The 14,023-nt window shown below is 45.6% G+C and overlaps 1 protein-coding gene across 5 annotated transcripts in view; it reads left to right on the top strand.

The window, feature by feature from the left end:
• Window positions 1–14,023, top strand: part of tnrc6a (trinucleotide repeat containing adaptor 6A) — a 37,139-nt gene that overhangs the window by 17,194 nt on the left and 5,922 nt on the right. For 3 of the 5 annotated variants that reach the window (XM_006798037.3, XM_035910827.2, XM_035910828.2), the window contains 23 exons: window positions 231–278; window positions 1,398–3,335; window positions 3,434–3,632; window positions 3,739–4,211; window positions 4,322–4,453; window positions 4,657–4,680; window positions 5,385–5,528; window positions 7,462–7,656; window positions 7,802–7,962; window positions 8,102–8,179; window positions 9,179–9,346; window positions 9,990–10,139; window positions 10,930–11,049; window positions 11,162–11,290; window positions 11,435–11,509; window positions 11,602–11,776; window positions 12,010–12,150; window positions 12,354–12,524; window positions 12,609–12,749; window positions 12,834–12,941; window positions 13,058–13,285; window positions 13,522–13,592; window positions 13,711–13,850. In XM_006798037.3, the coding sequence (XP_006798100.2) occupies window positions 233–278; window positions 1,398–3,335; window positions 3,434–3,632; window positions 3,739–4,211; window positions 4,322–4,453; window positions 4,657–4,680; window positions 5,385–5,528; window positions 7,462–7,656; window positions 7,802–7,962; window positions 8,102–8,179; window positions 9,179–9,346; window positions 9,990–10,139; window positions 10,930–11,049; window positions 11,162–11,290; window positions 11,435–11,509; window positions 11,602–11,776; window positions 12,010–12,150; window positions 12,354–12,524; window positions 12,609–12,749; window positions 12,834–12,941; window positions 13,058–13,285; window positions 13,522–13,592; window positions 13,711–13,850 (5,207 nt within the window). In that variant the 5' untranslated portion in view covers window positions 231–232. The remainder of the gene's footprint in view (window positions 1–230; window positions 279–1,397; window positions 3,336–3,433; window positions 3,633–3,738; window positions 4,212–4,321; window positions 4,454–4,656; window positions 4,681–5,384; window positions 5,529–7,461; window positions 7,657–7,801; window positions 7,963–8,101; window positions 8,180–9,178; window positions 9,347–9,989; window positions 10,140–10,929; window positions 11,050–11,161; window positions 11,291–11,434; window positions 11,510–11,601; window positions 11,777–12,009; window positions 12,151–12,353; window positions 12,525–12,608; window positions 12,750–12,833; window positions 12,942–13,057; window positions 13,286–13,521; window positions 13,593–13,710; window positions 13,851–14,023) is intronic. The other 2 variants (XM_035910829.2, XM_006798038.3) reach the window with 2 other exon arrangements.

Below are 14,023 nucleotides of genomic sequence, written 5' to 3'. Positions count from 1 at the left end.
TTTGAGCTGGATAACCACCTTTACCTGCTAACTTAGATTCAGAAAACAGCATCTCACCACTAAACCCTCTGCACTCGTCTTTAAGCTCTTACTTTCACGCTCTTGTTTTCTTTTCTCTTTGCTTGCCTCTTCTCTTTTTTTCCTTTTTTTGCCATGACTGTTTCTAACATTTTCTCTGCTCTGTTTTCTGCCCCTCAGCCTTTTTGACAGTCTTTCCTCTCTGTTTCCAGGCATGGCTCCCATTCGGGATTCCGTCAGCCACTCCCCTAATCAAACAGGTGACTACACATGGTCTTCTTTGATACTCTCAGTCTTCTGCAATTCAGTCCTCCTTCAAGTACCTTCTTTAGTCTCTGAGCAGTCATCAGATGAGTTAGACTCAGTCTGACTTGACCTTGGCTGATAATTTTATTTCTAACATACGAGAGACAGAGAGGGAGATGAATGAGAGAGAAAGTGGGTGTCAAAGGGTGGAAAAGAAGACTTGGCAAGCAAATGCGATAAGCAGCGAGAGCTGGCAACCATTTTATGTGTGAGAGACTTTTAAGTTGGGACCAAGTGGTTAAAGAGACTCGCACATTACCAGGTTAGGTTCAGGCATCTGGTGAAGAAACATGGCTAGAAAAGGGCAGCTGCTGTTTTAAATGAAGAATGTTGTAAGCTTTGATTCAGATTGTAAAACGGTGCCTCGTTGAGCCGATGCCGTGGGCCTCGTGCCATCGCAAAAAAAAAAAATGTGAGCAAAATCTGTGGTAGCCTGGTTGTGGCTGTCTAAATAAAATTTTCCTTTGATACTTCTTTGCACAGTAAAGTTACTTTCTGTTGCTTTTCCACTCGCATGTGAGACTCAATGGGTGTTTGTACAGAAACCTGTATAGCATTTTTCTATGCAGTCTAATTTTAGAAACATGCCAGGTCTAATTTTATTTTTTTATTATATTTTGGGTGAGAAAAGGGTTTAAAAGTCTGAATAATTGAAGTTGCCACCACTTCCGTTTCCTTTGCCAACTGCTCCCCTCTTTCTTCCTCCATATTTCCTTTTTTCACGCTCTGTTGCCATCTCCCCTATTCCCTCCATCACTTCTCTCCTGCTGATGCTCATCCTCCACCTCACTGAATCCAAGTTTTATTGCTTTGGCACGCTTTTGGGTCCTGCTGTGGTTACAAAATGGTGGCAGCTGTGTCCAAGCTCAGCCCTGGCAGTGAGCACATCCAGAACAGTAGGGCAGCTAAAGCTTGGAGGGAAATTAAAATAAATAATATATATATATATATAGGCAACTTTGAGGGATTTAACTATCCTCAGTTTTTTAAATTTAGTAAATGTTACATATGTTGTGTTTTTAACTTTTTTTTCCATGTTCAAACAATATCTTCTGTTTCCAATCTCTCACCAGGTCTGGATCATCCTGGCTTGGATTCGCAGTATGAGCCTCCCCCCTGGTCGTCTGGCTCTCCCTGCAGCAGTGACGGCAACAGCAACTGGGGCAAAGCCCTAGTAGACGGAAGCACCGACACCCCCAATAACCCTTCTTCAACCAGCTCTTCCGTCTGGCCTCCCTCATCTTTTTCTTGCTCATCCTCTTCTTCCTCTTCTGGCTGTGGATCAGGATCAGACCCCGAGTCGGCATCAGAATGCATGGACGCAGACTCTAGTTCCTCAATCGGCTCAGAGAGGAATCTTGCTGCTACAACGGTGATGATGATGTCAGCAAATGCTTCTTCGTCATCTGCAACTTCTTCCCCCACCTCTTCTTTGGGGAATGCTGCCATGATGGTCAACGTTTCAATGAACGGAGATGGCAATGGCAACAGTCATCAGGTGGTTGGCGCAGGTATGGAAACCATCAGCAGTGCAAATAATGGAAATAACATGTCTGAGCCCTCACAGTACTCCATGGCTGGGTCCAACAGTATTGGCAGCAATAACATGAGCAACCACAACAACAAGCTTGTCAATAACGGCAGTGTATGGGGCACCCCTTCAGGCAGCAATGTGATCCCCACTGGCGGAAGCACCCCCTGCATCAATGGAGGGTTAAACCCAAACACTTTAAACCCAAATGCCAACCATGGTGCCTGGCCACAAAATTCAATCCCAAATCCAGCATCCCAGGGCCAACGGCCTCTACAGGCTCAGGGGATAGGTTCCAAACTAGGTATGGTTCCCCAGCAGGCCCCCTTGCTGGGCTGGGGCGGCATGGCAGCTCCAGACAACAGCAGTATGATGCAAGACACCGAGGTGAATAATGGTACATTAAGCAGCAACAGTGGAAATGGTGGCCTAAAGCCTACCAACCTTAACACTGAATCCAATGGACCAAATAACACTATCACAATGAATACTACTACTACTACTACTAATGCCACAATGACCTCTAGTCCACCAAACTCTACCGCCTCACCCCAACTCAGCGGGGATTGTTCTTGGGGTTCCATTGGAGGAGGGACCGGGGGTCCGCTGGCCAATGGAAACCCCTCGTCAGCACCCCAGCACCCCCAAGGAGAATTGGGGGGCAGTGGGGCATTCGGTACGCCTTGGGGCGCAGCTACCTACCCTGTAGACAAGGGCCCCCCAAATGCAGACACTGTGAACCCCCAAATCCCCTCTACTGCTGCTTATAAGAGTAATAATAACCACAATAACACTGGGGCCCCACGCTGGGACCAGGGGCCCACCAACACCCCAAACCAGCCTCAGAGCAACTTGTCCTGTGGCATTGGCTCAAATCAAATCCTTGGCTCTACAGGCCAAACAGCAGGAAATGGAAACCAAACGACGATGGGGCCCCCAGCAGCAATACCTCGCCCCTGGGGGAGCAGTGTGTCCTTGTCCTCATCGTCGTCTTCCACAACGCCTAGTAACAACCCGTCAGATGCTGGAAGTCACAAAGGAAGTTCTTCTAACAATGGCTGGAAAAGCCTGGAGGATGACGCCATGGGAATGGGAGGAGCAGTGGGAGGCAGTGGAAGCCATGGCTTGGGGAGTGTCACAGGAGGCTGGGGTCGCTCTGGGGGAAGCGAGGGAAGCGGTGAGAGCTCCGGAGGCCGTTCTAGCTCAGACAGAGAGAGCATCCAGACAAAGGGGGGAAGGAGCAGAAAAAGTCCCAATCCTGCATCAGTACTATCACTTCTGGTCCGGGCTGAAGTGGACCCGAGGGTCCTGTCCAACACTGGATGGGGACAGACGCCCATACGGCAGAACACTGCCTGGGATGTCAATTCTCCAAATAACAATCAGAACCAGGGCACCAGGGGAGATGAAAGAAAGCTTAGTAGTGGAAGCTCCGGCTGGGGCAAAACGACACCGGCAGCTCCCTCCCAGACATCTGGAGGTAATTTGCATGAATTGTTTTTTTTAAAAAAAATCTTATTAAGAATAAAATTAGATAATACAAGGACAGAAAGTGATGCATCTTTCCTGTATTTGCAGGCTGGGGTGGTGGGCCAGGCAGCTCAGGCATAGATACAGGAAGTTCTGGCTGGGGAGAGCAGAAACCAACTTCTGGCTGGGACAGCAAAAGCCCACTGAACGGAGGAGCTGGGCATAGCAGCTGGGATGATGGAGCCAGCTGCAAGGGTAATAACAGCAGCAGCAACACCTGGAGCAACAACATTAACAAAGATGACAGGTAATTGATCAAATTAAATAAATATACAAGAAGGAGAGCGAGGGAGCTTCAGAGCTTGGCATATTTTTAAAGGCTTTAGGTAAACCCATGTTTTTGTTTGTTTTAGATCCAGTACCTGGAGTAATACCTCCAAACCACAGCAGGGCTGGGGTTCCAGCAGTGCAAATGTAAGTGACACCTGGGGTGCCAGTGGAGAAACCACCAGACCAAGCTCCAACAACCACTGGGGAGAGCCCCAAAAAAGCGCAGGCTCAGTAGGTTGGGATAGCGACAGTGACCGGTCTGGTTCTGGATGTTGGAGCGAGCCGAGCCGTACCAACACCAGCAGCAGTAACACCTGGGTGGGGAGCGGTGGATCAAATACTCCAGACGTGAGCACTCCAAATCCAGGCTCCACCTGGGGAGAGCCAGTCCCCAAACCCAAACCTCAGAGTACCAATCAGGGCTGGGCTGAGCCATCGAAGAACAACACTGGAGCCCAGAACTGGGGTGAGCCCAATCCTAAGCCCTCTAACGAGTGGGGAAAAGGTCCTGAATCCAACATGTCCAGAGGCAGCCAAGGTCAAAACAAGCCCACAGGTAGTTATCGCATCTAATGCTAACTTTGGAAGAGATTTGACACTGTTTAGAAAAGACTTTTCAGTGGAAGGACCAAAGGTTGATGACTCACTCATTTATTCGTATCACAGGCTGGCTGGGAGGCCCCATGCCCACAGTAGGTCAGAAGGAGGAAGTGTCGACTGGGTGGGAAGAACCTTCTCCAGAGTCCATCCGCCGAAAAATGGAGATCGATGATGGAACTGCAGCTTGGGGAGACCCAGGTAGACACTCACTTTACAGCAAGTTTGCCCAACCCGCTGGGTTCGAGGCTATAATTGATGACTGATTACTTTTGATTGTTAGATTTATATTTCACCTTTTAAAAGTGTTTTACTTCCCTTGTTTGTGATCAGTCTTTTCATCAAACCTCACATCTAACTGTAGTTTTTCTGTTTTTGACACTATCCTAACCTGGACCTAAAAGCTCAAGTAAAAACACAAAATCCAAGTAAGTTGTTTGTTTGTTTTGTTTTTTTACTGTAATAACCACAAGCATGTTTATCTGTTTTTATGACTTGAAATTCAAATATAAACAGTAAATTTCAAAAACTTGTGTACAAATTTTGCAAATAACAAAATTCAATGCAACTATTTGCATTAAATTGCAGGCAGTGTCTCAGGCATTTGTTGTTGTGTACAACTATTTACAAAACAACCAGGTGTCAAAAAAACATGCCACACAAATTATTTGTGCCACTCCAAAAGAAACATTTCCCATCCAGTTCCAGGGTGTGTCTTATCTTCAATCTGCCTTTGGTGGCTTTTTGGCAAGCATCTGTGACATCTAGTAGTTGCCTCATTGTTTTGACGCACAACAAAATCAAACAAGTAGACTACACACCAAGCACAGAACATGCACACTAACTGTACACTCCAAACACTCAAAATGTCACAAATCTCACATTTCAACACTCGAAATCGATATAGCTCTTTCGCTCCCACACCTTTCCCTTCTTCCTAAACAACCAAATGCCATGTGTTGCCATGGGAATTATTTGCCGCAAGTCTGGTTTAGCACAATTTAAACTGATTTATAGTTTCAAGTCTGCACTTTTGACACAAGTTGAAACGGAGACTTTAGCTTTGTTTCAACTTAAAAATAAATAAAAAAATAAATTCAGCTGATAAAACTGTATTTATTTTCCCTTCTAGGCAAATACAGCGGTGGGTCTGTCAACATGTGGAACAGGACTGGTCAACCAGACCAGGAAGCTGTGGGCCCCTCCCCTCAGCACCAGTCCCACCCAACCCACACGTCAATGCAGCATGTTAACCAGGACAAAAGCTCCGGTTCTGGTAGGTTGGATAATGTTTGCACACCGTATGAATACTCACGCACGGTTGTGGCTTTTATATTCCTGACTGTGAAAACAGGAATGGACTGTGCATAGAAGAATGCATGCACGTGCCCAGACAACATTAAAACAGGTGGAAACATCGGTACACCACAGACTCGCACTTTTTCATTGTGTCGTCTATTCACACAAAAATGTGGTTTGCCAGGTTACAGCATGTATTATTAATCACATATTCCACTTTATTTGAGCCAGAGTGGAAACTTCTCATCAAAATGTTGTGCAGATTCTTGCACAGATTGTTGTTAAAGCATGCTGAAGAGTTTTTAAAAAAATATATTAATGTGATTTAACACCTACGTCAGGAGCCTGGGGCAGTATTTAAAATGGTAGAAGTGCAAACCTCGTCATGGAGGCTGTAAGAGGAGCAAGGCTAACCCAGACTCTCCTTAAGATGGATAGAAATGAAGTCCTAAAAGGGTTGAGAAAGTGCAAGCAAAGCCAGTGTGAATACACGCACTCACAAATGTATACAAAGGCATACACCAATTTACACAGAAGCATGGCTGGAGACCAAACACGTACAGTCATTCCCTCCCATTTTCCCTACAGTGTTGTCTGTGTTGAAGGCTTTTTGAAAAGCCAGTTGAGTCATCTCTTTGGAATGCTAAGAGCATCGATTTTTCTCTTCTCTCATTCGCCTTTTTTCCCCCTTCCCTCCCCCCTCCTCCTCTTCTTTTTCACCCGCCAATTGTGCTTGCTGTAGAAACGCAGGCTTTTGATAGGTTTCAGGAAAAGAGAGTTAGAGAGACCATGCACAGGAGATGGTCTGCTGACTTGGAAATAGGACAGGTTCCAATGTGAGATGGGAAAACTAAAACGAGTAGGAGAGCTATTCTGTGGAAGGGGCCGGAGGAGGAGAAAAGGAGGGGGCTGTTAGGGTTATTCAAGGTTTCTGGTTTAGTGAGCTAACTGGCGGCGCTAAGTGGATGTCTGGGAAGGGTGGGACCCTCTCCCTAGCTACTGCATTGAGAAAATTAATTTATGGGCCTTGATTCATCTTAATTTCAGTTATTACCTAGTGAAGTAAAAAGTCTGGGTCACTTAAAGGAAATGATCAATAAATGTAGCTAAATTAGACTTTCATGGTGTTGCAAAATGTACATGTAATCAAACAAAAACAGATGCTCAGACTTATTCATACACACTTGCAAACACACACTGTGGTTAAAATTTTCTCTGGGTCCTTGAGTCAGCTGATGCACTCAAGTGGACAGGGATGGAGTGATAGATTGGGGGTTATTGATTGGCAGTTTGTGTGTATTTGTGTGATGTGCTCGTTTGTGGCTATATGTATCTACCTGTTTGTGTCATTCTGTCCTCTTGTGTGTATACGCGCATATGTGGTGAACAAGCCAAGTCAGATGCAGGACATCAGTGCCAGAGGCCACCCCATGATCTGTCCTATTTTTACAGGGAGGTATCCCTGGCATCTCCCCAAACGTCTCCTGTGCAGGGAGAAAGTAACGGGCCTGGGTGGTCGGCTGTAACAAGAGCCTTTTGAACTCATACGTTACTTTCTTGAGCATGCATTCTGTTACATTTCAAAGGGTATAATGTCCTGCAATGACACCTGCACATCCACAAGCGTGGAAGAAAAACACTGCTTACATAAGTGAGTGGATATAGGGTTCCCCAGGGAGTGTTGCTCTGGTCTCCAGTTTCAGCTAAGTGGGGGGAAATCTATATGAATTGCAGCATTATTCTACATTTGGAAAACAGGTTGGGTCTCGCCACCTTTAATGTGATGCAGCCCACTTTCCCACTGGCCTAACATTGGAATTGTACAAATGTTAAATAGTGTTTAAGTACATCAAGTAGATTAAACCACAGAAACTGTACCCTCATAGTGATCATCTCCTTTGTTCCTTCAGGTTGGGGTGAGCCATACCCCCAACAGAAGGAATCCTCATCATGGGGGGAGCCTAGTGCTGCTCCGCCTGTGACTGTGGACAACGGGACGTCTGCCTGGGGAAAGCCCAATGACAAGAACTACAGTTGGAGTGACGGCAGGGACAGCAGGGATAGCAGGGAGTCTGGGTCAGGATGGGGCAGTCAGCATAAGTCTGGTATGTGCACAAAGCAAACCCTACAAACATCTGATTGCAACATCTGTAAATAATAAGCAGTCTGGTGTGACTAAAGTGTGGCAGAAAAGAGGTGAATTTACTTGCTGATAATCAGTTTCTACATCTCTCCCTCCCTTCATGATAGCTCCAGGTCCCAAGCGCATGGACACCTGGTGTAGTGACGAGATGGGAAATAGCTGGGACCAGGAAGAGGAAGTGGAGATCGGCATGTGGAGCAACAATCAACAGGACAGCAGATCCCATGACCAAGTCACCTGGAACTACAAGCATAAAAGCTCTACTAAGGTACATTTATCTCATCTTTGCACTTTTTTTCTATTTGAAATGAGGCCATTTAATAAATGGAGGGAGTTTTATTTATTTATTTTTTTAGAAGTTTTTAAAGCCGTCCTAACAGTGCTCCCCACTGTCCACTCTGTTTCAGATGAACAAACCAGTCAACAAACAGGATGATCCCTGGATGAAACCCTTCATCGGCCAGTTCAGCAGCATGAACTTCTCTGTAAATATTATTAATCAGTCAGTTAAATATTCCCTGTGTTTGTGTCCCTCTAGCACACACAGAGCTATTGATAACTTTCTTAATGAAAGTAGTGCTGTAAGTACAGAGGAATGCTTTCCATTCACTATGAGACACTCGTTAAGTTAGTTTTCCACCAGATGACTAGGGCTGTGCGATATGACCAAAATCTCATATCCAGATATAAGAATTCTATCGTCCCGATAACGATATCAATCACAAAAATGTAACATTTTCTGTAAATTCTGTGAATCTCGGGCAGCTCGACTTGCGGGAAGTGTTTCTAGCTGCACGTCATGTAGCTGGAGTCGAGTGTTTTAACAGATGCATGAAACTACACATTTTTAGAAATAAGTTGTAAAGGCCGCCGTTTTCTTTGTGAGTATTTATTACACGGCGTGCTGCAGGGAAAAGCCTGTTCTAACGTTTGAGTCTAAGGTTTCTTTTTTAGCACCTGGCGGCTCTTTTTTTACTTCATCCGTAAATAATCTGCTCTTTCACGTGATTCAGTTTATTTTGAAAAGTCTCAACAGGATCTTGAGCTTTGTTGTGAAAGGTTTATGTGGAACATAAACAAGCGGACACACAATGGCATTACCGTCGTTGTTGCTAACCACAACGCATAAAAACAGGCGCTTGTCCGTCTGTAGTGTGGTTATATTAAATATAAGAGAAAGAGAGAACTTTAAGAAATTAATATAACCACTACAGTGACCATCAAAACGGTGAAAAAATATTGCCGTAAACAGTTTATTTTGCGACACCACGAAACAAACGATAGCGTAAAATGAAACAATAGACATTTTTATATCGTCATCCGATATATCTTGTTACATCGAGCAGCCCTACAGATGACTCATGTCTACGTTAAAGCATGCTGAAGTGTTTGGTTTTTCAAATGTAATAAGCCCTGATTCAAAGAATGCAAGATTTATGCTGTTCCGTCTCCGTAATCACATTTTCTTGGCTTTGTTCTTGCAGAGGGACTCCCCTGATGACTCCATTAAGACTGGAGCAGGGATGGTGCAGGACAAGCGTATGGACATGGGCAGTATTGGGGACTTCAATGGAGTTATGGGGAAGAATTCTGGGTCTCGGCACCACCTCCACAAGGACTCCACCATGGATCGCAGTTCTTACTATGACAAGGTATGGAGAAGCATGAGCAGAGTTACATGTACAAGGTGTATTCTTTCCTGAGCTGTGCTGTATATGCAGGCTTGAGGTAAATAACTGATTCTCATAAAGGGTTGGGCAATGTCTTAGTCTGCTGTTATGGTGGGGTAGGTGTAGAATGAAGTGTGCCTCTGGCGCTACAGTGCCTCACAGTGGGGGTTTTAATACAGTGCAGCTTGCTGGTCTAAAACTAGTGTTTTATTTGATTCTTTCCTCATCATGTATCATTATCACTAGAAGCAAGCACATGTCAGTACAAACTGTTCCCGCTCAGTTTGGCTTGCTGCGTTTCCTTTAGCACAGTGTGCTCCTTCTTATTAACTCTTATTTCATCCTGCTATCTCGTTTCTACCATCACGTCCTTATTTTTAGCTTCTCATTCTTCTCGTACCTCTTTTGCTCCCCACACTGTCCACTCCCTGCAATTATTTCCTTTGTTTCCACACATTTGATTCTCTTTCCTCGACCTTCAACTTGTCTTTGGTTTCGGAAAAAAAAAAAAAATTAACTTTCTTCTTTTTCTTCTTCCCTCTCTGTGCTTCTTTTGCTGCTGGTGTGCTTCCTGTCCCTGTGTGCTTACCGTCCATCTGCTGTGCACCTGGCCTTGCTTCTGCAGCTTTCACCCTCTGCTTACGATATCCCAGCTTCTGATGAACTCTCCTCCAATCAAAGCATGAGCCTTTCCCCCTCCAATTCTGCTCGGTCTGTCTCTTGTCTCAATTCTGGGCCGTCTGCTTCCCACTCTAGTTCTGGGGCTGCTGGGCAGGTGAGTGAAGAAGAATGAAGAGAGAGTTGTCTTGAGACGTTAGAAATTCCCTGTTTGATATTAAGATTTTTCACTTGATGCGAAGAAAGAATTAAATCAGTGATTTTCTCCTGGTCACATGGGTAATACTAAAGCTTTGCCATTACTTTTAGGTAGGGGCAAGACTACCGGTGGCAGTCTTCCTTTTGAGCAGCAAAGAATACAAAGCTGTGTTTCCACCAGAAAAGTGTACACTGAGCACTGCTGGGGGGTTAATGATGCTCTGTTCTCCCGCAGTACTGCTTATGGTGTGGGACAGCTGTGTGATGAAGTCCTAACCAAAGACATCAGAGAGAGAGATGATTGGGGGGTGACTACCTTTTCAGGCAGTTATGGTTAAGAAAATGCCCACAGCAGGCTGCTTTATTAGTAACTTTAACGATTGTAGCCTGTTTAAAAATTATCTTTATGCACAGCATGGGCTCTATTTATGCCTGGAATATTTCAACAACCGTGGTAATAGTGGTGGAGAATTCCCACTTTAACTCTGCTCCAGAGAAACTGATGTTGGCTCTGAGCCTCATCCATAAAAATAGCTCTCTTGTTGTAATGGTGTGCCCTCTAGTGGACGTCATGGGATATTCAAATGGAGGGGGAGGTTTTTTGTTTGTTTTCTTTCTTATGGCAAGCTTTGACTGCACGCAAGCGTCTAACCTTGTGTGATTCATTCTCATTGTTTATCAGGGTTGTTTCTACACTGTTTTACATTTTTCTTCTTTGTTGTTGTTTTTGTCTCCCCCCCCCCCATTAGAATGTAAACCCAATGTTGGGCGGCAACACCGTAGCACAGGGCCGAGGTGGCCCCCAGTCCCAGCCCCCTCCTCAACCCAATCTTCGTAATCAAGTGCCTCCACCCATCCTGCCCGCTCAGGTACCCCACATAAAAATAAAACGCACAAAAGGTCACACTCAGAATGAGTTCTTGCCTCTATTACTCCTGATTGTTTTCCAACACTCAGTCCCAAATTATTGTTGTTTTTCAGGTTCCTTCATCCCTGTTGAAGTACCCGGGAGGCAATGGCGGTCTGAACCCTCTGTTTGGCCCTCAGCAGATGGCTGTTCTCAACCAGCTGTCACAGCTAAACCAGATCAACCAGATCAACCAATTACAGGTGAATACCGGCAGAAAAGAAGTGTATAGCTTTAGATTTTTATTTCTAGTTTTTACATGAAAACAACATGACAGAAATGGAGCCATAATTCCTAACTGTAACATTAACAACATGATGGGTTTACATTATTCTATTTCTCTGCAGCGTCTTCTCCTCCAGCAGCAACAGCAGAAGGTTCAAAGCCAGAGACCCATGCCTATGGGACGTCAGACTGAACAGGTGTGTGTCTGGGTGCTACTAAATTGCACTCGTTGTCCCAGTGGTCTTAGCTCCTTAGTTGCTTTCTCTAACCGTGCACCTTCTGTCCTTAGACACGTCCAATTGGTTCCTCTCCATCACCGATGCAGCCACCACGACACATGGACCCCTCGCTGCTGAAGCCGGCCGCGCCCCTCAAGCCGTACCTGGATAACTACATGTCCCACAGCACCCCTGAGATGCTGAAGGATGCTGCCACTCTTGGATCCTTCAGCAACTTCCCTTTAAGTAAGTCAACTGCTACTGCTGTTATTACAGATTAGGCACCCTAATCATAAACTAGTTTGACTGGGTGGAGAAGTGAAGTGATACTTTTTATTTTACACTTAAGACCTCAGATTTGTAAGAAGATGATCATGAGCAGGATAGATCTTGGGGATTACATTTTAGTTTTACCTTTTAAAATATGCAGAGAGTTCTTGATTATCTGTTGACATGTACTCTTCTGTCCTGTTTCTCAGACTTGAATTCTAACCTGAATGTACCCCTGGACATGGGTGTTGGTGGTGGTAGTGGTGGTGGAGTGAGCTATAAAGAGCCACCCCAGTCCAGACTGAAGAAACTTTGGGCTACCGACCCTCCGGAGCAGACCAGCAAACCTGGTACAGACAAAGCATTTATAGTTTGTCACACTGCATGCTGTGGTATTGTTTGGCTTTCTGGGGGAGGTATCCATGAGGTGTTTACTATGTAAACAGTGAAAAAACATTGTTTTTTAAAGTGACTAAAGCATCCCCACACTTTTTCTCACTGCATACTTTAAACTCTGGCTTTAATGGTTTATACGTTTGTGTTTGTCCCACAGGTGCTATGTCGTCTGGGCTGCGTCTGGAGGACTCCTCCTTCTATGACTTAATTTCTCCTGGCCCCTCTCCCCTGAGTCCTCCCGGCCAATCAATGGGCTCGGTGGGCGATGGCTGGCCACCTCGTGCCAACTCCCCCCCGCCCCATGGAAACACTGTCACCTGGCCCCCAGGTACAGACGCCTTTAAATCCACCAGAATCCCCGAAGTGTTTGCTTTGAACCCTGCTGATGTCTGCATGTGTTTTTTGTTCTCAGAGTTCCGGCCCGGGGAGCCTTGGAAAGGTTACCCCAACATTGACCCTGAGACTGACCCTTATGTGACCCCCGGCAGTGTCATCAACAACCTCTCCATCAACACCGTCCGCGACACAGACCACCTCAGGGACAGGAACAACGGTAGGCTGCGCACATGCCAGATCCCTCCCAATAACTGTAATGGTAGCACAGACCCACACTGACCCCTCCTGCTGATGTTTCCAGGGCCATCCTCATCACTGAACACCACGATGCCTTCTAACAGTGCCTGGTCATCCATTCGTGCCTCCAGCCACAGCGGTTCCCTCACCAGTACAGCACAAAGCACTTCAGGTGTGTAGTTTGGCTCTGCTTTAGTGAAGTTTAAATTTTTTCTTTACCTTATTTATTTATTGTAAACTTGAAAAAATTTGTTAAACGGGTTTTGTTTTTCTGCTCTCACCTTGCAGCCAGACCCAGTGAGTCAAAGTGGTCTCCCGGCAGCAGTGTGTCAAACTCCTCCCTAGCTCATGAGCTTTGGAAGGTCCCCCTGCCTCCCAAGGCGCTGTCTGTGGCGGCCCCCTCCAGACCACCGCCTGGCCTCACCAGCCAGAAGCCCAGCCCCGCCTCCTCTGGCTGGGATGGCTCTGCCCTGAGGCTGGGGGGCTGGAGCACCGCTGAGTCCAGATACACGCCTGGTAAGAGAAGCACACCCTTTAACCTTAATTCCATCTGCGAAATGAGCAGAACAGACTTTGGGGTTGTTGTTTTTTTTGTTTGTTTGTTTTCAAAAGATTTCAAGACTGTATAGAGAAGCTTGTGATAAATTTTAAAATGCACGGCTCCTCTCCTGTGCAGCCTCAATTTGACAACAAAACCAGCTTTAGCATCCTATCCCAGCTGATGATTGACTCTATGGTGTATGTATTGACAGGTTCCAGTTGGGGTGACAGCAGCAGCTCAGGGAGAACCCAGTGGCTCGTTCTGAAAAATCTCACACCTCAGGTAGTTGTACTTTCATTCTGTTAACGTTATCACAATCATTACTTCCATGTTTTTCACATATTTTTCACCTCTTATCACTTCCCCTGTTTAACTCAACTTTTCTTTCCCCTCCTTCCAGATTGACGGCTCTACATTGAGGACTCTGTGCATGCAGCACGGCCCTCTGATCACATTCCACCTCAACCTGCCACATGGTAACGCTGTGGTATGCTACAGCTCCAAGGATGAGGCCGCTAAGGCCCAGAAGAGCCTGCACATGTAAGACCATCACACGCAAATATGGGCACTTCTTACTTTTATTTATTCGGCTTCTCTTAGAGCAGATGACCTTGAATAAAAACAGGCTGTTGATGCCAAATTAACTTGTCATAGACAGATTAATCACAGATTTTTTTGACACTCAGTCAGATGTCCCCTTTACAGATAACCCA

The sequence above is a fragment of the Neolamprologus brichardi genome, chromosome 4 (genome assembly GCF_056152115.1).
Source record: "Neolamprologus brichardi isolate AB-2024 chromosome 4, ASM5615211v1, whole genome shotgun sequence".
Lineage (NCBI taxonomy): Eukaryota > Metazoa > Chordata > Actinopteri > Cichliformes > Cichlidae > Neolamprologus > Neolamprologus brichardi.
This window is presented reverse-complemented; position numbering and strand designations above follow the sequence as displayed.